The sequence below is a fragment of the Schistocerca americana genome, chromosome 2 (genome assembly GCF_021461395.2).
Source record: "Schistocerca americana isolate TAMUIC-IGC-003095 chromosome 2, iqSchAmer2.1, whole genome shotgun sequence".
In the NCBI taxonomy this organism is placed as follows: Eukaryota; Metazoa; Arthropoda; class Insecta; order Orthoptera; family Acrididae; genus Schistocerca; species Schistocerca americana.
In genome coordinates, this window is record NC_060120.1 from 713843929 (window position 1) to 713866937 (window position 23009).

Genomic DNA, 23009 nt, shown 5'->3' on the forward strand with positions numbered 1-23009 from the left:
ATGAGTCATTACCTGCAACTTATGTCGTACCAATGGACTACCAAAAGAGTACAATGGCTGAAGCCAATCTGTGATTCAAATGTCATGGCCTCCCCTTTTGGATGAAACTTGGATTCCTCAAAACCATATGAACAGAACATCAGTCTTTGTTTCAGTACCTGTAGTTACTTTTCTACAACTTATATCGGCATTTTGTGTAATGGGTGCAATGATAAGGCATCTGTGATAGCTGCAAATAAAAGTTTTTAGGGTATTAGGGAATATTCTTGGTCTTACTAATGCGAGCTGTCAGAATAAAAATCCTGGTGGTGGCACACAAGTACTCCCATGTTGCCATGCACAGATTCGATCACAAACAAATCTGCATTCATAGGTGACAAAATACAATAATGATATCTTATATGTTTCCAAAATTAATTTTACAGTTTCCTTACTGATTTTCTCGCTGGAAGTTTCTACAAGGTCCAACAGAATGCAAATTCATCAATTGCGAAATTTTTCATTACACTAGTGGAACAGGTAAAAGCAAAACACTGTTGTTATGATTTCTAGTGAAATAATCAATATTCCCATTAATTCACAATGCTTTATGTGATTTACTGCTGATAACAGAATTCAAAATATCCACGGGTATGCTGCCGGTCTATAGTGTCCAACGGGCACAATATTTCGGCGATCAAACATGTCGCCATCATCAGGTGAACTGACGGACTGAGCTCCTGTGAACGTGCCGGCACGGAGATCCGTACGCTATGGCTGCTCAGAGGGAACTGGGTTCGGTCGCGGCGGCGGCCGATTTAAATACCCTCCGCCAGCGGCGCGCTCCCTCCGCCGTCCGCACCCAGCGCCACGGTCGCGCGGTGGAACAGATTGCGACGGCGTCTGAGATGACGTCGGTGTGATAGCTCTGTCCGCCGTGATCGTCACAACTATACGTCTGCTCGATTTACTCTTGATTAACCCGATCGCTGGTTCCCAAGCCTTGCTAAGATTATAGCCACAGTCACGGTTTATGAGGTCGTCATTGGTGCGAATTTCGATGGCCTCTCTAACAACGCTGTCCCAGTATCTCGACGTCTGTACCAGAATCCTCGTGCGGTCATACTCCATGGCGTGATTTTCCGACAAACAATGTTCAGCGACCGCCGACTTGCTCGGATACATCAGTCGAGTGTGCCTCTGGTGTTCACGGCATCGATCCTCGACGGTACGCATCGTCTGACCAATATACGACTTGCCACATTGACACGGAATCTGGTACACGCCGGCCTTCCTCAAACCGAGGTCATCTTTGGCGCTCCCCACCAGTGCACGAGTTTTATTTGGAGGACAAAACACAGTTCCGACCCGGTGTTTCTTCAGAATGCGGGCGATTTTCCCCGAGAGTGCGCCTGTGTATGGAATAAATGCAGTGCCTACCTCCTCCCTCGTGACTTCATCCATCTCAACAGGTTGTGCTGCAGTGGTTGGGCGGAGAGCACGTTGAATCTGCCACTCTGAGTACCCATTTTTTCGAAATACAGTTCTCAGATGTTCCAATTCCTGGGGTAGACTCTCCGCCCAACCACTGCAGCACAACCTGTTGAGATGGATGAAGTCACGAGGGAGGAGGTAGGCACTTCATTTATTCCATACACAGGCGCACTCTCGGGGAAAATCGCCCGCATTCTGAAGAAACACCGGGTCGGAACTGTGTTTTGTCCTCCAAATAAAACTCGTGCACTGGTGGGGAGCGCCAAAGATGACCTCGGTTTGAGGAAGGCCGGCGTGTACCAGATTCTGTGTCAATGTGGCAAGTCGTATATTGGTCAGACGATGCGTACCGTCGAGGATCGATGCCGTGAACACCAGAGGCACACTCGACTGATGTATCCGAGCAAGTCAGTGGTCGCTGAACATTGTTTGTCGGAAAATCACGCCATGGAGTATGACCGCACGAGGATTCTGGTACAGACGTCGAGATACTGGGACAGCGTTGTTAGAGAGGCCATCGAAATTCGCACCAATGACGACCTCATAAACCGTGACTGTGGCTATAATCTTAGCAAGGCTTGGGAACCAGCGATCGGGTTAATCAAGAGTAAATCGAGCAGACGTATAGTTGTGACGATCACGGCGGACAGAGCCATCACACCGACGTCATCTCAGATGCCGTCGCAATCTGTTCCACCGCGCGACCGTGGCACTGGGTGCGGACGGCGGAGGGAGCGCGCCGCGGGCAGAGGGTATTTAAATCGGCCGCCGCCGCGACCGAACCCAGTTCTCTCTGAGCAGCCATAGCGTACGGATCTCCGTGCCGGCACGTTCACAGGAGCTCAGTCCGTCAGTTCACCTGATGATGGCGACATGTTTGATCGCCGAAATATTGTGCCCGTTGGACACTATAGACCGGCAGCATACCCGTGGATATTTTGATTATCAAATACGCCGGGAGAAACTCAAGAATCACACCGTACACCTTTACGGGGAGGAGATGTATCGCAGCATGAAGAAATTTGAAAAGTTGCGCCACCGTAGATGTCGTTTGCTAAGTACTCTTGCCTTTCTAAAGAGATGTCGTTCCGAGAATGTTGTTCCAAATTTTGCTAAGGTTACGCATCACATCGATTCTGCAGCAGCTAAGAGAATCAAGAAACGAGCCAGCCTCGCATTGGTACGTGAGAGAGTGCAATTCACCCGCCGGAGCCATGAGTTTATCTCACAGGAATTACTCAAACTACATTTGCAACTGGCTAGTAAGTTCACTTCTGGTTCCTGGGATTGGATTGATGGTGTCACCTGGGTGTCAGCTGATTCCGCCCATAAGAAGGCTACAGGACGTCAAACAGCTAAGTTCTCACGTCTCCTTGACAAACCATCCCTGCAGGTTCCGTGCAAGACTGTCATGAATTTGAGTGGCATGGTGTTGAGTGATGATGCGGTCTCAGTTTTGCAGGAAGGTCTCAACTTCGCTCCCACCCCCAAGTTCACTCCGGTCGCAGAAATTGTTAGTGCTGTTGAACAGGTTGCAGCTCGACTTCCGCCAGAATCAGCCGAGGAAATACATCGTGAAACTTGTCGTGCGTTGACGAAATCCAAGCCGATGAAGTCAAATATCAGCAGTAAAGAGAGGGCGGCCATTCGTGATCTGAGGGAGCGCTCTGAAATTGTTGTCTTACCGGCTGACAAAGGCAATGCTACAGTTGTTGTCTCCCATAAGGACTATACTGATAAGATGCAGAGCCTGCTAAATGACGATTCCTACCGGAAGATCAGCGTTGACCCTACAAAGAAGGTGGAGAACAAGACGAGGGCGCTTCTCAAGGACGCAGATTTACCGGAGGGTGACGCTAAGAAATTGTTACCCCAAGGTCCGGTACCGCCTAGACTATATGGACTCCCGAAGGTTCACAAAGAGGGGGTACCATTACGTCCCATTGTCAGTAACATCAGGGCATCTACATATTTGTTGGCCAAATACCTGACGGGAATATTAAGTCCTTATGTGGGTAAATGCCCTCATCACATCCGTAATTCCGTGGATTTTGTTAAACGCCTTGATAGCTTCAGGTTGGATGAGTCAGATATCATGGTGAGTTTTGACGTCGTTTCCTTGTTTACGAGGGTACCCCTGCGAGAGTCACTAGAATTGATTAGTCAGAAGTTTGACGAGAAGACCACTGAACTTTTTAGGCATGTCTTGACTTCCACGTATTTTCTTTTTAATGGAGAATACTACGAACAAACGGAGGGAGTCGCCATGGGTAGTCCACTCTCACCGGTGGTAGCGAATTTGTACATGGAGAACTTCGAGGAGGAAGCCCTGTCGTCATCCGTATGGAAACCTACTTGCTTTTTCCGTTACGTGGACGACACGTTCGTCATCTGGCCACATGGTATGGATAATCTCCTTGACTTCCTTACACATCTAAACTCCATACACCCCAACATCAAATTCACTATGGAGACTGAAACGGAGGGTAAATTACCTTTCCTTGACGTCTTGGTCAAGAGAAGGGCTGACGGCACCCTAGGTCATGGGGTGTATCGGAAGGCTACGCACACTGATCTGTATTTGCATGCAGACAGCTGCCACCACCCTTCACAGAGGAATGGGGTACTTAAAACTCTAGTACATAGGGCGCGCACTATCTCTGACGCAGAGAGTCTACCCCAAGAATTGGAACATCTGAGAACTGTATTTCGAAAAAATGAGTACTCAGAGTGGCAGATTCAACGTGCTCTCCGCCCAACCACTGCAGCACAACCTGTTGAGATGGATGAAGTCACGAGGGAGGAGGTAGGCACTGCATTTATTCCATACACAGGCGCACTCTCGGGGAAAATCGCCCGCATTCTGAAGAAACACCGGGTCGGAACTGTGTTTTGTCCTCCAAATAAAACTCGTGCACTGGTGGGGAGCGCCAAAGATGACCTCGGTTTGAGGAAGGCCGGCGTGTACCAGATTCCGTGTCAATGTGGCAAGTCGTATATTGGTCAGACGATGCGTACCGTCGAGGATCGATGCCGTGAACACCAGAGGCACACTCGACTGATGTATCCGAGCAAGTCGGCGGTCGCTGAACATTGTTTGTCGGAAAATCACGCCATGGAGTATGACCGCACGAGGATTCTGGTACAGACGTCGAGATACTGGGACAGCGTTGTTAGAGAGGCCATCGAAATTCGCACCAATGACGACCTCATAAACCGTGACTGTGGCTATAATCTTAGCAAGGCTTGGGAACCAGCGATCGGGTTAATCAAGAGTAAATCGAGCAGACGTATAGTTGTGACGATCACGGCGGACAGAGCCATCACACCGACGTCATCTCAGACGCCGTCGCAATCTGTTCCACCGCGCGACCGTGGCGCTGGGTGCGGACGGCGGAGGGAGCGCGCCGCTGGCGGAGGGTATTTAAATCGGCCGCCGCCGCGACCGAACCCAGTTCCCTCTGAGCAGCCATAGCGTACGGATCTCCGTGCCGGCACGTTCACAGGAGCTCAGTCCGTCAGTTCACCTGATGATGGCGACATGTTTGATCGCCGAAATATTGTGCCCGTTGGACACTATAGACCGGCAGCATACCCGTGGATATTTTGATTATCAAATACGCCGGGAGAAACTCAAGAATCGATAACAGAATTGTTTATGAACAGGTATATGTTTGACACCCAAGTACATCTGAGAATATGCTGTCACCTCAGATGTGTTCAATGACATATTAATATAGGACATGTGCAAGGGAAGGCTCCTTACTATGAATGAGCTTTCATTTAGCACTATCCAGTGAATTATCATGGGGAAGGAGGAAAATGTTAAATGTACAATCGAAATAGTAAGTAAATATAGCTTTCAAGGTGTGGCTATAAAATAAATGAACTGATGATGTCACAGCGTATGTTTACATGCAAAGAATAGCTGTGAAGTGTGAAGCCTTCTTGTTCAAATGCAGCACCTCTGGTGTCTACACAAATCAGTGCAGCCACGGCCTTCATTTGTGTCAGAGCTGTTATTTTGTTTTGTCAGAAAAATGGTAAGTGTAATAACAGAGCAACAAATTATCATGGAGTTTCATCTGAAACTTGGAAAAACTGCAACTAAAACTTGATCTTTTACTATAAAGTGTATTATGAAAACACTTTATCATGTATGTGAGTTTTTGAGTGATTCAAGTGTTTCCCAGATAGTCAGGAACACATTGAAGATGGCTCATGCCTGCGACACCCTTCAACATCATAAACGGATTAAAATATCGAAAAAGTAGGTAGCCTGATTTGATCTGATCATCAGTTGCGTATTTGGAAGATTGCTAAAACTGTAAGAATTGACAAACAATGTATAAGGCAAATTTTACATATCTAATTTCGTACGAGAAAATAATGTGTTAACTGGTGCCAAAAATTCTCATGACCTATATATCAAAAAAGAAACTTGTAAAAATGTTTGTACTGACGCTTTGAATACCACTCAAAATGGTCCTAATGTCTTGGAAACAGTGAAAAATTGTGACAAATCTTGGTTTTTCACTTATGATTCAACTAATCACAAACCCATTCATTGGAAGGGCCCAACTTCACTGAGAGTGAAGAAAGCTCAAATGAACAAATGAAGATTCAAAGCAATGATTTTTTTTTTTTTTTTTTAAGCTGTGTTTATTCCCTGGGTTTCTGAAAGTCGAACTATTATCCAACATTACTACCTTGAGGTTCTTGTTCAATTCTGTGGGAAAATAAGACAAAAACAATCCGAATTGTGGGTAGTCAAGACAACGCACTGGCTCATATCGCATTGTCTGTTAAGAGGTTTCTAGCAAAGTGCAGCATCCCAGTGTTACACCACCCACCTTGTTTGCCTGACCTAACGCCACGTGACTTATCTATTCCCCAAGGTCAAATCTGCATTAAAAGGAACAAGATTTCAGTCTGCTGAAGCGGTGAAAGGAAAAGCAGCATGTATCATCAAGGAGCTCACAGAAAAAGACTCCAGCATTGTTTCCATCTATGGAAAATTCTCATGGAGCATTGTACAGATAGAGGACAAGGGTGAAAGTAACTAAATATGTATGTTTTTGAAAAGCATAAAGTTTTGCAGCAACAGTTCTGTTATTTTACAGCCACACCTCATACATTGGGAAAAACAGGCACTGGCACTCTATGGCTACATTATATTTAGTTCTAAAATATTACAATTTCTGTGAATGTCATTCATTAAAATTAATTTTATGTTGAAATCTGGCAAGAAACTATACAGATTTATTTGTTACCTGTGCAATTCGTGTAAAGTCATGACACTTCAAGTGGATGCCTTCAGGAACACATTAATGTGTGGATTAAGATGAAACAAAAGAGGTCAATAATTAAAAGTCAAACAGAACAAGTTTTTCAAGATTTTTAGGGTGGCGACATCCTTGAGCAATTATGAAGCTTAAGTGCCCCATAAATTACTCAATTTTCTTCACACGAACACTTTTCAATGCAATGTCTTGTCTTGCATGTGACACACACACACACACACACACACACACACACACACACACACAGAGAGAGAGAGAGAGAGAGAGAGAGAGAGAGAGAGAGAGAGAGAGAGAGAGAGAGAGAGAAGGGAGGGGAGGTGTAGTAATGGTTTTGTTCTTATAAAATAGATACAGTACCTCATCTTTATGAAAATCTCTCAGTGGCTCAACAACTCTTCCTTCTTCCCTTAACTGTCGTATAAGCTCACTGTCGTTGTGATGTGTTTTTATTGTATCAGCTTTTGAGCTGACTAAATGTGAGGCAGATTCAATCAGATCTGGTCTAAGCGTGCCTTGACCCAGGAAAACCTCCTCTGGTTTTAAGTTTAGTTCAGAGATAACATCATTCGCAACCTACAGCATAAAACAGTATGAATAAAAATACAGAATAAATTAGCTTTACTACAAATTCTAGATATAATTTAATTAACAACTACATGTAATAACAAATGTTTAATACCTACTGTGTATACCTTTCAAAACTCTCACATCTTGATTACTGTTGTGTGTGTGTGTGTGTGTGTGTGTGTGTGTGTGTGTGTGTGTTTTTGTTTCGGGGGCAGAGGGCAGGGTGGGCCATTGTGTAAGTTTAACTTACCATTATTACACATAATTACATTTTAACTTACCATGGTTACACTGCATTACCTGTCTCCTGTTACCTCTCACTGTCCATTTCAAGGTAAGTGGGACTTATTTACATTTATCTAACCTATACCACCGTTTATCTCTCTGTGACAAGCAGGCAACAACAAAAATCTCTAGATATTTTCTGTTCCTCTTTCGGGGGTTGTGAGGATAAATTTTGTTTATAGCTATAACACGCATAAATAGTAATTCATCATTAAAAAAGAGCATAGAGACTTTAAATGACAAAGCTTGGAAGGGAAGCAGGAGGGAAGGCAGAGTGTGCCAGCAGAAATCTTTGAAAATCTTCAATTTGCCAGTGCCTCACATCACAGACCAGAAGAGTGCTCCTTTCAGTTAATAGAAGCTGTATCCACGGGGCCAAGGTAGGAAACAGAACTTTCTGTACATGTGTCACTACGGATAAATGCTCACCAATGATGTAGTCATACATCTGAGTCTGGCTGGAGAAAGTGATACTACTAAGGGACTAATTTTGAAAGTTACCAGCGACTCCCAAATCAAGGTGGGAACCAACAAGCTGAGATAAAAATTAAGAATGAAATGTCAGCAACAAACGATATTTTTAGAAATTGAAAGAGGTATGGAAAAGCCATAAGGGAAAGTTTGACACTGACTTGACAACTGCCCTTGCTGCAGTACCTAACTTAACATGTTTTCAAAGGTTTCCTGTTTCTGGCAAACTGGAAAATCACGAAAGAGGACAATAGAAAAATAAAGTCATTCTGCAACCCGTTACAAAATAACCCCGTTTTCTGCAGACCTTTCACTCATGCTGGATGGCGAGAATTCCGAACCTGAAATTATGCCTGAACCTCTCCATCTTTGTGTAACTGTTCTTACATCTCTTTGAACCTACTTACTGTAGTAGAACCTTGCTGTCGTTGTCCCTCCCTCCTACATTTTTCTCCATCGCCTAGTTGTTAATTCCTTGACACTTCAGAATATGTCCTAACAGCTGATCCTTTCATATATAAGGGGCGTTCAGAATAAAACGAGCCGGAGGCACAATTACAGAAACCAGTGCCTGTATGTTAGGAGTATTGACCCTGGCTGTTGAGACACTTGTCCCAATGTGACACAAGGCGGTAAACAGCTGTCTCATAAAATTCCTGGGGCTACGATGTTAACCAGTTCCGCACGTACATCTGGACATCGTCATCGGAGGTGAATCGTTTGCCCCTCAGAGCCTTTTAAGGGGAGCAAAAATGGTCTAATCACAGGGAGAGAGGTCCAGACTGTATAGAGGGTGGCTGAGAACCTCCCATTGAATTTCAGCAGGAGTGCTGCTACTGTGTTGGCCGTATGAGGCTTTGCATTGTCGTGGAGCAGAATGACCCCACAGGTGAGATTGTCTGGTCGTTTTGATTTGATCGCTTGGTGAAGGGTGGTCAAGGTTTGCGAGTAACGCTGAGCATTCACTGTTGTCCCATGCTGCAGGAAGTGAATTGGAAGGGGGCCATCCTGTCAAAGAAGAATGTTAGCATAACCTTTCCTGCACTTCCTCGGACAACGACATCCAGCTGTAAGTGTGGAACTTGTTAACATTGCAGCCCCCAGAATTTTATGAGACAGTCATTCACCGCCTTGCGTCACGGGGGGACAAGGGTCTCAACGGCCAGGGTCAGTACTTCTAACATACAAGTACTGGTTTCTGTAATTATGCCTCTGGCTCATTTCTTTTTGAACGCCCCTTATAATACTCAATTTGTGTAATAAATTTATTTTCTCCCATGCTTGATTCAGTAAATCTTTGTTAGTTATTCAATGTAGCTATGTAATCTTCAGCAGGCTTCTGCAGCACCAAGACTCAAAAGTTTCTATTCTCTTCCTGTCCAAACAGTTTATCAACCATGTTCCAGTTCCATAAAAGATTACACCCCAGAAAAATACAATAAGAAAAGAAATCCTCTCTTTTTCAGCAATACTTTTCTTGTTATTACTCAGCTTTTTGAATCTGTTGTACTTTGGACACTGTCAGTTGTTTTCATTCATAAATAGCAAAACACACATACTACTACCTTTAGTGTCTCATTTCCTCATAAAACCCTGTTAGCTTTGTTTGATTTAATTCAACCACATTCCAATACTCTTGTATCGCTTTCATTGATATCCATATTATAACCTCTTTCAAAGGCACTATCCAATCTGTTCAACTAATCTTCCAAGACCTACATCTCTGAGGTTTGCCAATGGCATTCTCAATCTGTCAAAGTTTATATTTTTTTATCCCTAAACATTAATTGGTTTTTTTTATTTACTGTTTGATCATTGTACAGACTGAATAACACCAGTGATAAGTTAAAACACAGTCTCACTTGATCACTGTAAAGACTGAATAACACCAGAGATAAGTTGAAACCAAGTCTCACTCCCATCTCGACTACTGCTTCCCTTTCACACATCTTTTGGTTCTTATCACCACATTCTGGTTTCTGTAAAAGTTGTGGATTACCTTTCTCACTCTGTATCTAACCCTATGACCTACAGGATTTTAAAAAGTGTATTGCAAAACAGTCAAGAGCTTTCTCTAAATCTACATTTGCCTGTCTTCTAAGATAAGTCACAGAATCAGTGTTGCCACATATATTCCTACATTTCTCTGAAATTCAAACTGATCTTCCCAGAGATCAGCTTCCACCAGTCTTCCCATTCTTCTGTAAATAATCCATGCCAGTATCTTGCAGTCAGGATTTCTCGAACTGCTGGGTCTGTAATATTCACAATTTTTAGTAATAACTTTACTTGGAATTGGGATAACATTTTTCATGACATTTCAGGGTACTTCGTCAGTCTCGTATTTTGCATACTAAATGGAGTAGTTTTGTCATTGTTAGTTCTCCCACGGATTCAAGTAATTTTGAGAGAATGTCACCTATTCCACAAGCCTTGTTTCGACATAAGTCTTCCTTTCAGCGTATAGAATTGCTTCTCCCACATAATCAATTTTGTCTTCTTTTACCATAACACTGTCTTCCAATTTATTCCTTTACATAGCACTCTATCTTAGATCTTTCTATTCTGTCCTCTTAAAGCACACTTATATATTCAAACAACGGAAAGTCCATATTATGAAAAAGATAGCTGCTACTCACCATCTAGCAGAGATGCTGGGTCACAGATAGGCACGGCAAAAGACTCTCAGAAAGTGAGCTTTCGGTCAGAAAACAAATACACACATGCATTTGTGCGCAACCCACATTGTGTGTGTGTGTGTGTGTGTGTGTGTGTGTGTGTGTGTGTGTGTGTGTGTGTGTTTTCGTTGAAGGACTTGTTGGCTGAAAGCTCACTTTCTGACAGTCTTTTTGTTGTGCCTATCTGTGACTCAGCATCTCTGCTATAGGGTGAGTAACAATTACCCTTCTCCTGACATTGTTATACTTACATATTAGTGTATATGTAATTTTTGAGCTATTTATTTTCATTTTATTAAGGTGACAAATTCCATACCATTGTTAGGCAATCACTGTATGAATGAATGAACAAATACATAAATAAAACACTTGTATATATTGTTTCCGCCTTTCAGCTACCCTTCTGTACTTAGTTCCGACATGAAAACTGAGCTCTTGATATATACTCAACTGCTTCTCTTTTATCCAAAGATTTCTTCATTTTCCTGCAGGTAGCATCTATCTTTATCACACTCATGCTAACTTTTAGAGTTTTGCATTTCTTGTCTGACCATTTTTGCTTTGCCACTCTGCACATTATGTCAGTCTCATTTTTTTTAAACATTTGTATTCCCTTTTGCCTCCTTCGTTAGCTGGATTGTTATATTTTCTTCTTTAATCAGTTAAGTTTCAATATCTTGTATGTTATTCAAGTATTCATACTGGCATTGTATTGTTGCCCATTTGGTCCTTCACTGCCTCCATTACTTCATTTCCATAGCTATTGTATTCCTTTCCCCCACTTCAGTCAAATGTTACCTAAAGCTCCCTCAAATTCTCAACTTTTGATTCTCAATTTATCAAAGTACCACCACCTTAATTTCCTATCTTTCTTCAATTTCAATTAGTTCAAACCAATGAATTATGGTCACCGTCCACAGAGTCCCCTGGTAATGCTTTGCAGTTTAAAATTTGATTTAGAAACCTGTTTTTATCATTACGTGATCTATCTGAAACCATCCAGAGTCTGCAGATTCCCTCCATGTATTCTTCAAATGGGCGTTAGCATTACTAAAATTGATCTGTTCAAAATACTACCAGGTGGCTTCACAGTCATTCCTTTCCCCCAGCCCATTGAGGTGTAGCAGTATACATCACCAATAAAGATTCCCACAGAAGCTATCTTGCTCCCCACAAAGATCATGGTGCCAGAGAATCAATTTAGACACTGACAATAACATATGTTAGGTCTGAATGGACCGGATCTTCAAGCCATGCAGTGTGCATGGTCAGAACACAGATCAAATGTTATGTACACTCAACAACAGAAAAACTGGGCCACTGTAGACAAAATGGCAGAAAAACTGGGCCATCTGGCAACAGTAGGATCATCTGGCAACAGTAGGATCATCTGGCAACAGTAGGATCATCTGGCAACAGTAGGATCATCTGGCAACAGTAGGATCATCTGGCAACAGTAGGATCATCTGGCAACAGTAGGATCATCTGGCAACAGTAGCAAAACAGGCCAGAGCATGATGCCAGATAGATGAAGCGAGTCATCAATTCAGGAAATGAGATATTCAATGCTCACTCTGCATTCACCTAAGCCCCATGCAGTAAGGATTGCTTACTTTACAACACAAGTTAATGGGGGCCGAACCATACAATAACCCTGGGTTCGGTGTGAGGCAGTGGTGGTGTGGGTGGACTGCTGTGGCCTGTTGTGGGGTTGTGAACCACAGAGGGCTCTCTATCATTTCTAGATCCCCGGTTCAATACACAATACACATATCCTTCACCATAATTTGTACCTCGTGGTCGGTAATCCATTCCTTGACAGTCATTGCTTGTGGAAAACATTACTCATCAGTGAAAATTGTTTTCCCATGCCACATTCATATGGAGCTCTGGTATAAAACATTTTCCCCTCTGAGTTCCTGTTTTCGAGGATATCTATCCCACTTTCCTCATTCGTCAGTGTACTGTGTCACTGGGGCTGAGCAAGTTGGTAACAGCTTTGCGTTTAGGAATGGAAGCTGTTGGGTCTTAGTTGCAAGCTGTGTGCTGTCCTGCCTGAGCTAGGAACTCTGTTGGTAGTGTCCCTTTCAACAGCATTCCTCCACCATCTCTTTGTAGCAGCAACTGACATGCCATACTTGCTGCCCACATCTCTAATTGACAACATGCCTTCTTCAATCACAGCGACAACTCTGTCTCTAACTGAATGCTCCTAATGAGCCACTGCAGCTGGGATGCAATTCCCACTTGCTATTCTTCTACTGATGTCTAGGGAGGAAGCAAGCATATTTCCTTTAAGGGGTGCGGCAGTGGTGACACAGACGTTACGTCTCGCATACATGTTCACTTATGCATGTCTGTGTGTCCCTGAATAAATATTTGTTAACAAATTCTTAAGAAACTTGCTTGAATTTGGGAGAAAAAATTAACTGGTAGCTGTACTGTAAAGTTAGAAAATTTCAGTAATCACTGTCTACAGCATGCTGATTTCTTTGAGACATATAATTGTAAGCGGAGATGAAAAGCAGCAAGCCATTTGGTCCGTCTCTTTTCACAATTATTCACCCTTCGTAATTCTTCAGTTGCATAATGAGATCAGAAAGCAGGAGATCATATAGACGCAGATATGAGATTAACTATTAGAAATATTTATTCGCATTACAGTGGTTGATCAAATCTATTTCTGTTTTTCAGTTAACACTCCAATTAACTTCGTGCTCGTATCTTTTCCTTCTTAATCAGGAAGCAAGCAATGAGCTGCTTGGGCCCTGAGGGCAGGCAAAGGGTAAGGCTCAGAGAGCTCCACAGAGGCAAGCCCCTATTGTCCCTCTGAGAACGGCAGCCCAAAGAGTAGGCCAGTGACTGTAGCCACACCACGTAACAGCCTTTGATTCAGGAAACAACACATTGGTTCGTCTGGAGTAGGCACCCATGATGTGCCGAATCTGTCTCTGTGACAATATCTGCCGACTGTGGGTATTCTTCCAAAAACAGTCAACACAGTGGAGAACTGTTGGAAGTGCTGGGAGCTTGAGAAACTAGCCCCTTGCCCAGCCTTTCTGCTTTCTTGCAGACTCTGTACCGATGATAGCTATTTAACTGAAGGTACAGACATTAGTCAACAGCTCTATGACATCATACGAATGTTGGAGATGTGTTTAACACATCATGTTCTTGAAACTTTTTGAAGGGAAAATAATGCTTAGAGAGCTTTGAAAAGGCAGAATACCGAGGCAATTCTGTGGCAGCTGAGAGTGAACACCTTATCAAGGAGTACAACTAGACAGATCATAAATGACAGCGCTGGGTCCTCCTCCATCGGCAGTCCTGAGTAACAGATCATTACAAATGCTGTACTGGTACATAGCCTGTCACCTTGACACCACTCAACTCACATGGCAAGATGGATTATCGTGAGCATGAATGTCGCATCGGCATGTTAGGTTGTCAGATATGAGAATCCCCGTAAGTAGTTAGGATACGTACTTGCAGTCTATTGGCAGATGCTCAGATCCAGGGCTCATTTATTACTCCATCTAACAAACAATCAGCTACCTTAGGTAATTAATAGGTGAAACAACCATTTGGTACTATGTTAGAACACACGAGCAGTTAATTTCATTCTCTTCCTGGAACTCCGTCTGATGTGCAGTAGCTTCTAGCGAAACTATGTTCAACATTGTAAAGCAACATTTTTAATTTATTTATATTTTGTGATCAATTAAGATACCATAAGTTTATTTTTATGGTAGTAATCCAGTTAGTTAGAATTTGTGCGTACCTTATTCCATTAGTGAATTTTCATTTGCAAGAAATTCAATAGTTAAATTGTGATTCCCCACCGCAAGTTCCAGTGCTTAGGCCACAATATTTTTTGTGTTTTTCTTTTTTTAATCTGCTGTGCATATCTCATCACCACTGAATATCAAGATTGTGTTTGCATTAGGACCAGGAGGTTTTGCAAAGAGAAAACGTCTGTCTGGCAAACCACCTGTTGCAAATGGAACTAAAGCGGTAAGATTCCTGTTCCCAAGGCAAGGTGACTTTCATACAGGGTTTATGTTGTCGTTTTGTATAATTAGTGAGTAATAATGATGACAGTAAAACACAGTGAATATTTGTTTGGTCTAATTATTGAATGCCATTTCGAGAATATGAACCATTATAACACTCAAGTCTCCAACGCTGAATTCATAAACAAACGGAAAAAGAGAAATGTACTGGAAATAGGTACAGTTCCAAATACACAGGTACCTCCTGTTTCAATAATCATCCTTGGGGTGAATGTTGATAGCCTTTGAGAATAAACGTTACTGCTCCTTAATTACTGTCGTGCAAGTGCATTATACCGAAAAGCTCATAAATTTGTCAGATATGTGATACACATTTACATCAAATCATTCATCTACAGAGTATGTTTGTTGAATCTTGTTCAGCTGCAACTTGGCTCACATTGGAAAACAGACCTAGTGATTAAAGGTTGCCATAAGTTTCCCCAAGAAAATTCCCTGATTTCCAGACATGTTTTAGCAGTTTTCCCTGACAAATTTAGAGATCTCAAGGGTAAATTAAGACGTAAGTTGACAATCTGTCTTTACAGCTATCGTACAAGAAACAATAGTGTAAACGAGGAAATATCTATATTTAAAAAACACCTTGCAAGCAGGCGGCATTTCCTGATGTGAGAAAAACTCTTAAGCACTAACATCAACATCTTTTGTAATGAACTGTTTTTAGATGGAGAAAGCAATCCAAATGGTATGTGTGTTTCGTTAAGACCATTATTTCAATAAAACGAAACACATTTGGTGGAAAAAACACACATTTCCTCGGAGTCACAAGACATATTTAAAATACCTTCACTGATTTCAGAAATAACCTCAGAAAAAAGTAGGCCTCTTGAAAGAAGTGTATAAGGCAGGGAAGAATTGTGTAAACCAACACTGTAGGTGACCGACCACCAATAAAATTTTGGTTCTATTTTGTTATTGTCGTTGTTACCCACTGTGTTACGTCTATTATTTTACAGGTATTTTGTGATTTTTCTTTTGAGAAATATATGAGTACATAGCATACAAACCGCCAGCGACTGACAATTTTTTTCCTCTTATTGTCTACACCTTCTAACATATAAACTACTTTTTAAGTACCAAAATGTGCTAGAACAAATAAAATGCCTATAGAACACCACACTGTGTAACATTCTTGTGGTGAGACAGTTGCAATTCCTGAAATCCATCGCCTATGGCCTGCTCAGGAGCACTGCAGTCCTGGGTCCATGGATAAACCATGAATATTCACTTCATTACGCCTCATACAAACAAATTTGGACTGCAGGCAGATCGGTGAGACTACATCCAATGTGTAGGGCCTGCACATTAGTGGGAACCGAATGGCTTCAGATCGGGAAGCCTGATCCACCTGCAGAAACGGTCTGTGGTTTTGGCCCATTATGGAAATCCACTCGTGCGGCCAGCTAATCGTGAGCCACAGACAGCATGAAATGAGAACAAGGTGATCAATCCATGCAACAGATAACTTGTTCAAGTATTCTGAGAATAAATAATAATGAGGACAGGTAGCAACTCACCATAAAGATGATTGCTGAGCCTCAGACAGGCACACAAAAAAACAATCACACTCTCACGACTCAATTTTCATCCATAGCTTTTGTCAGAAAACGAGAGCACACACATTCACACAACCACTCAAACACAACTCGTGAACACACGACTGCCATCCCTGGCAGCTGTGTCTATGGTCTTTCAGAATAAGATAAGAAAAAAACTACTCCTCATGGCTCCCTGACTCCTGTCGGCAGCTGCTAGACTAGTGGCAAGAAGTGGTGACAGCACTATCTGCAAGCTGAGAGGAATGGTAGGAAGGGGAGAAGCAGTAGTAATGAAAGCAATAGTAATGATGAAGCAGGGAAGTGGTGTACTCAGCTGGACCCAGCCAACGATGATGCACACCACCTCAGTAAACAAACCATTTCATCTACTGAGACAAAAATGAGATTATTCCAATTTTATTTTTTCAAATTTCCCTGATATTCCCCTTATTTGCTTGGCGTGTTTGAAATTCCTTGATATTCCCTGATTTTCAGAACCTGTGGCAACCCTGATCATTTTAAACACCTTCACAAGCATGACGAGAGAGAAATCAACATCAGCTCAATATGCTAGGTCTTTTGTAAGTCATAAACCTCTTTGACATCTCTAGCCTGGACATTAGTAATGACATCCAGTGGTGAGTTCGTTCGTTTGTCTATGTTTATCTGTTATGTTTCTTGCTAGTAACTATTTCTCCACTACTTTTTGAAGGCCTCTCTTTATTTCCTCCACTGTTCTGAGTCCCATACTGCTGTTGCCTTGGTGATTCACCACACAATTTCAGCTCATCTTGCCATCATATTCCTCATTTTCTCCTTCTGGTTTTTCCTTTTAGGGGGAGTAAATATTTTGTTAATTTGTTTCTGAATAATCATAGACACAGTCACACGATATACATCCAAAAATAACTGTGTATGATGCAAACATCAATATTATTATGAACCTCATGAAGAAACAATTATTCTTTTTTTTTTTTCTTTTTTTGCATAGAGAGGATTGTGGAACTGTATTCCACAGTGGCACCATTGTACTAGATCCTGTTGTTGTTGTGGTCTCCAGTCCAGAGACTGCATTTATGCAGCTCTCCATGCTAATCTATCCTGTGCAAGCTTCTTCATCTCCCAGAACCTACTGCAACCTACATCCTTCTGAATCTGCTTAGTGTATTCATCTATTGGCCTCCCTCTACGATTTTTACCCTCCACGCTGCCCTCCAATACTAAATTGGTGATCTCTTGATGCCTCAGAACATGCCCTACCAATCGATCCCTTTTTCTAGTCAAGTTGTGCCACAAATTTCTCTTCTCCCCAATTCTATTCAATACCCCCTCGTTAGTTATTTGATCTACCCACATAATCTTTAGCATTCTTCTGAAACACCACATTTCAAAAGCTTCTATTCTCTTCTTGTCCAAACTATTTATCGTTCATGTTTCACTTCCATACATGGCTACACTCCATACAAATACAGGGCTATTACAAATGATTGAAGCGATTTCATAAATTCACTGTAGCTCCACTCATTGACATATGGTCACGACACACTACAGATTCATAGAAAAACTCAAAGTTTTGTTCGGCTGAAGCCGCACTTCAGGTTCCTGCCGCCAGAGCGCTCGAGAGGGCAGTGAGACAAAATGGCGACAGGAGCCGAGAAAGCGTATGTCGTGCTTGAAATGCACTCACATCAGTCAGTCATAACAGTGCAACGACACTTCAGGACGAAGTTCAACAAAGATCCACCAACTGCTAACTCCATTTGGCGATGGTATGCGCAGTTTAAAGTTTCTGGATGCCTCTGTAAGGGGAAATCAACGGGTCGGCCTGCAGTGAGCGAAGAAACGGTTGAACGCGCGAGAGCAAGTTTCACACGTAGCCCGCGGAAGTCGACGAATAAAGCAAGCAGGGAGCTAAACGTACCACAGCCGACGGTCAACAGGATGGTGCTCCACCGCACTTCCATCATGATGTTCGGCATTTCTTAAACAGGAGATCGGAAAACCGATGGATCGGTTGTGGTGGAGATCATGATCAGCAATTCATGTCATGGCCTCCATGCTCTCCCGACTTAACCCCATGCGATTTCTTTCTGTGGGGTTATGTGAAAGATTCAGTGTTCAAAACCTCCTCTACCAAGAAACGTGCCAGAACTGCGAGCTCGCATCAACGATGCTTTCGAACCCATTGATGGGGACATGCTGCGCCGAGTGTGGGAGGAACTTGATTATCGGCTTGATGTCTGCCAAATCACTAAAGGAGCACATATCGAACATTTGTGAATGCCTAAAAAAAACTTTTTGAGTTTTTGTATGTGTGTGCAAAGCATTGTGAAAATATCTCAAATAATAAAGTTATTGTAGAGCTGTGAAATCGCTTCAATCATTTGTAATAACCCTGTACTTTCAGAAACGACTTCCTGACACTTAAATCTATACTCGATGTTAACAAATTTCTCTTCTTCAGAAACACTTTCCTTGCCACTGCCAGTCTACATTTTATATCCTCCCTACTTCGACCCTACTCTGAATTTTTCTTTTGTTTCCTTTACTGCTTGCTCAATATACAGATTGAATAACATTGGGGGATAGGCTACAACCCTGTCTCACTCCCTTCCCAACCACTGCTTCCTTTTCATACCCCTCGACCCTTATAACTGCCATCTGGTCTCTGTACAAATTGTAAATAGCCTTTCACTCCCTGTATTTTACCCCTGCCACCCTTAGAATTTGAAAGAGAGTATTCCAGTCAACATTGTCAAAAGCTTTCTCTGAGTTTACAAATGCTAGAAACGTAGGTTTGCCATTGCTTAATCTATTTTCTAAGGTAAGTCGTAGGGTCAGTATTGCCTCACGTGTTCCAACATATTTAAGGAATCCAAACTGATCTTCCCCAAGGTCAGCTTCTACCAGTTTTTCCATTTGTTTGTGAAGTATTCGCATTAGTATTTTGCAGCCATGACTTATTAAACTGATAGTTTGGTAATTTTCACACCTGTCAACACCTGTTTTCTTTGGGATTGGAATTATTATATTCTTCTTGAAATCTGAGGGTATTTCGCCTGTCTCATACATCTTGCTCACCAGATGGTAGAGTTTTGTTAGGCCTGGCTCGCCCAAGGCTATCAGTAGTTCTAACAGAATGTTCTATACTCCTGAGGCCTTAGGTCAACTTAGGTCTTTCAGTGCTCTGTCAAACTATTCGCGCAGTACCATATCTCCCATTTCATCTTCATCTACATCCTCTTCCATTTGCATTATATTGTCCTGAAGTACATCACCCTTGTATAGACCCTCTATGTACTCCTTCCACCTTTCTGCTTTCCCTTCTTTGATTAGAACTGGGTTTCCATCTGAGCTTTTGATATTCATACAAGTGGTGCTCTTTTCTCCAAAGGTCTCTCAAATTTTCCTGCAGGCAGTATCTATCTTACCCCTAGTGATATGTGCACCTCTACATCCTTACATTTGTCCTCTAGCCATACCTGCTTAGCCATTTTGCACTTCCTGTCAGTCTCATTTTGGAGACATTTGTATTCCTTTTTATCTGCTTCATTTACTGCATTTTTGTATTTTCTCCTTTCATCAATTAAATTCAATATTTCTTCTGTTACCCAAGGATTTCTAGTAGCCCTCATCTTTTTACCTACTTGATCCTCTGCTGCCTTCACTACTTCATCCCTCAATACTACCCATTCCTCTTCTACTGTATTTCTTTCCCCCATTCCTGTCAATTGTTCCCTTATGCTCTCCCTGAAACTCTGTACAACCTCTCGTTCTTTCAGTTTATCCAGGTCCCATCTCCTCAAATTCCTTTTTGCAGTTTCTTCAGTTTTTAAGCTACAGTTCATAACCAATAGATTGTGGTCAGAGTCCACATCTGCCCCTGGAAATGTCTTACAATTTGAAACCTGGTTCCTAAATCTCTGTCTTACCATTATATAATCTATCTGAGACCTTCCAGTATCTCTAGGCTTCTTCCATGTATACAACCTTCTTTTATGATTCTTAAACCAAGTGTTAGCTATGATTAGGTTATGCTCTGTGCAAAATTCTACCAGGCGGCTTCCTCTTTCATTTCTTACCCCCCATTCCATATTCACCTACTATGTTTCCTTCTCTTCCTTTTCCTACTATCGAATTCTAGTCACCCATGACTATCAAATTTTCGTCTCCCTTCACTATCTGAAAAATTTCTTTTATCTCATCATATATTTCATCAATCTCTTCGTCATCTGCAGAGCTAGTTGGCATATAAACTTGTACTACTGTAGTAGGCGTGGGCTTCGTGTCTATCTTGGCCACAATAATGTGTTTACTAGGCTGTTTGTAGTAGCTTGCCCGCACTCCTATTTTTTTATTCACTATTAAACCTACTCTGCATTACCCCTATTTGATTTTGTATTTATAACCCTGTATTCACCTAACCAGAAGTCTCATTCCTCCTGCCACCAAACTTCACTAATTCCCACTATATCTAACTTTAACCAATTAATTTCCCTTTTTAAATTTTCTAACCTACCTGTCGGATTAAGGGATCTGACATTCCACGCTCCCATCTGTAGAATGTCAGATTTCTTTGTCTTGATAATGACGTCCTCCTGAGTAACCCTGCCCGGAGATGTGAATGGGGGACTACCTCCAAAATATTTTATCCAAGAGAACACCATCACCATTTAACCATACAGTACAGGTGCATGCCCTCGGGAAAAATTACGGCTGTAGTTTCCCCTTGCTTTCAGCTGTTTGCAGTACCAGCACAGCAAGGCCGTTTTGGTTAGTGTTACAAGACCAGATCAGACTATCATCCAGACTGTTGCCCCCGCAACTACTGAAAAGGCTGCTGCCCCTCTTCAGGAACCATGTTTTTCTGGCTTCTCAACAGATACCCCTCTGTTGTGGTTGCACCTACGGTACGGGTCTTTGCATCACTGAGGCACACAAGCCTCCCCACCAATGGCAAGGTCCATGGTTCATGGGGGGGATTGTACTTTTTCCTACGCAAGCATTTTGGTCATGAGAATGGAAAATGGAATAATATCTCGGCACATACGACAGATGAGATTTCTAGGCTATTAATAGTGCCTTCTGTTACATCATTTTGCCTAACTAGAACTGTGACAGGAAGACACAGCAAATCAAGGTATTTTCACTGTTTTCCTGCTTTTACCATGATGTTTTGTTTGTATTTAACAAAATATACCAAACTAAATACCCAAAAATTGCACTTATCTCTTTAATCAAGATGTGGAAGTATTAATTCCTTTGAATTGTGGACATAATTTATTTCCAGATGTCCGCAATTGACTTCATATATTACAGTTATTATTTTCTGACATGTAGGTGATCCAGTAATGTTGCGTTACTAATCTGACAATACTGTCCATTCATGAGAGCTTTAGTTGCTGTTTGCAGGCAGTCATCACTGCTGCTTCGCTTAGGGATAATAACTATTAGCTGTAGCTACACAAACTTGTAGAACTTCTTATGCTGAACTGGCGAAGGTTTCCTGTTTAGTTCTAACTTATGAGAGTGGCTCTCCAAAATTGCTTTTGTGGTATGATATTTTCTCTAACATAATGCACCATATTTCTCGCAAATTTAACTACCTAAAGAAAAATATTTGAAATCCAGTTAAACCAATATGCAGTGAGGCCTGCTATTTCATTACGCTCATGCTCAGTTTCATAACTTGGGTAAACACTGTCTGAAATTTTGCTGCCATTTCCATTTTAGTGAATTCGTACACAGGGAAATACAGAATGAAGAAGGAAACAGAAAAGATATTGTTGCCCTAGCACTGAAACTTATGGTTGGGAATCACAGTTTTATGGAAGGTAATTATGTGGCTTTCATATTAATTCGAAATAAGCAATGTTACCATTTGAAGTTGCAAAAGATGAATATGAGTAATTTTAGAAAAAAAAAGGAAGAAAAAAAACTTGAAAAATAAGTCTTTCATTCAGTTAAGTATGAATGGTGGATAGTGAGCCCTTGTAAGCACATTCTTAAACATTTTATAGCCTCTGGGACTCATATCTGTTGCTGTGATTCGAACATTCATTTAGGACCATGACTTGTGTTATAAAGTTAGCAATGTTTAGCACATGGGCATAGGTGAAAACAAATTAAGTGTTGAATATCTCTTATTTTCTGAATCAATGACCCACTTCATTTGTCTGACATCACGCCTTGCTCTGGTTTTTATGCTCCTATTGTCACATGGCCTTACTTTCCTACTGTTTTGTCTACAGTGGCCCAGGTTTTTTTAACTGTTGAGTCTACATTATTAAGCATTACTGAAGAAACTACTCATAACCCAACTGCTGTAAAGTTGGTATAACCTTCTGTAATGATACTAGCAAACACTGAATTTCAACAGTAACTTTTGACATCCAAAATTTGGCTGAAATGCAAAATTTATGATTTTCTGTTATAAACAGCTTCCTGGCACATTAATATGCTTTGAGTGAAAGTTGGTACAGAGCTTTTAACTACATACCTGATCATTAAACAATGGAGTAAATAATTTTTTGGTGAACTCTTAAAATTTACACAGTAATGTTATTTACAGACTGCTGGCTGATATTGTTTTCACTTGATATGTTGTTTGAGTGAACAAGG

The 23009-nt window shown here is 41.7% G+C and overlaps 1 protein-coding gene across 10 annotated transcripts in view; it reads right to left on the reverse strand.

Annotated features, from left to right (window-relative positions):
• The window catches only part of LOC124593758 (GMP synthase [glutamine-hydrolyzing]), a 179963-nt gene that overhangs the window by 55755 nt on the left and 101199 nt on the right, over positions 1–23009 (reverse strand). For all 10 annotated transcript variants that reach the window (XM_047132103.1, XM_047132102.1, XM_047132104.1 and 7 more), the window contains one exon: positions 7134–7349. In XM_047132103.1, the coding sequence (XP_046988059.1) occupies positions 7134–7349 (216 nt within the window). The remainder of the gene's footprint in view (positions 1–7133; positions 7350–23009) is intronic.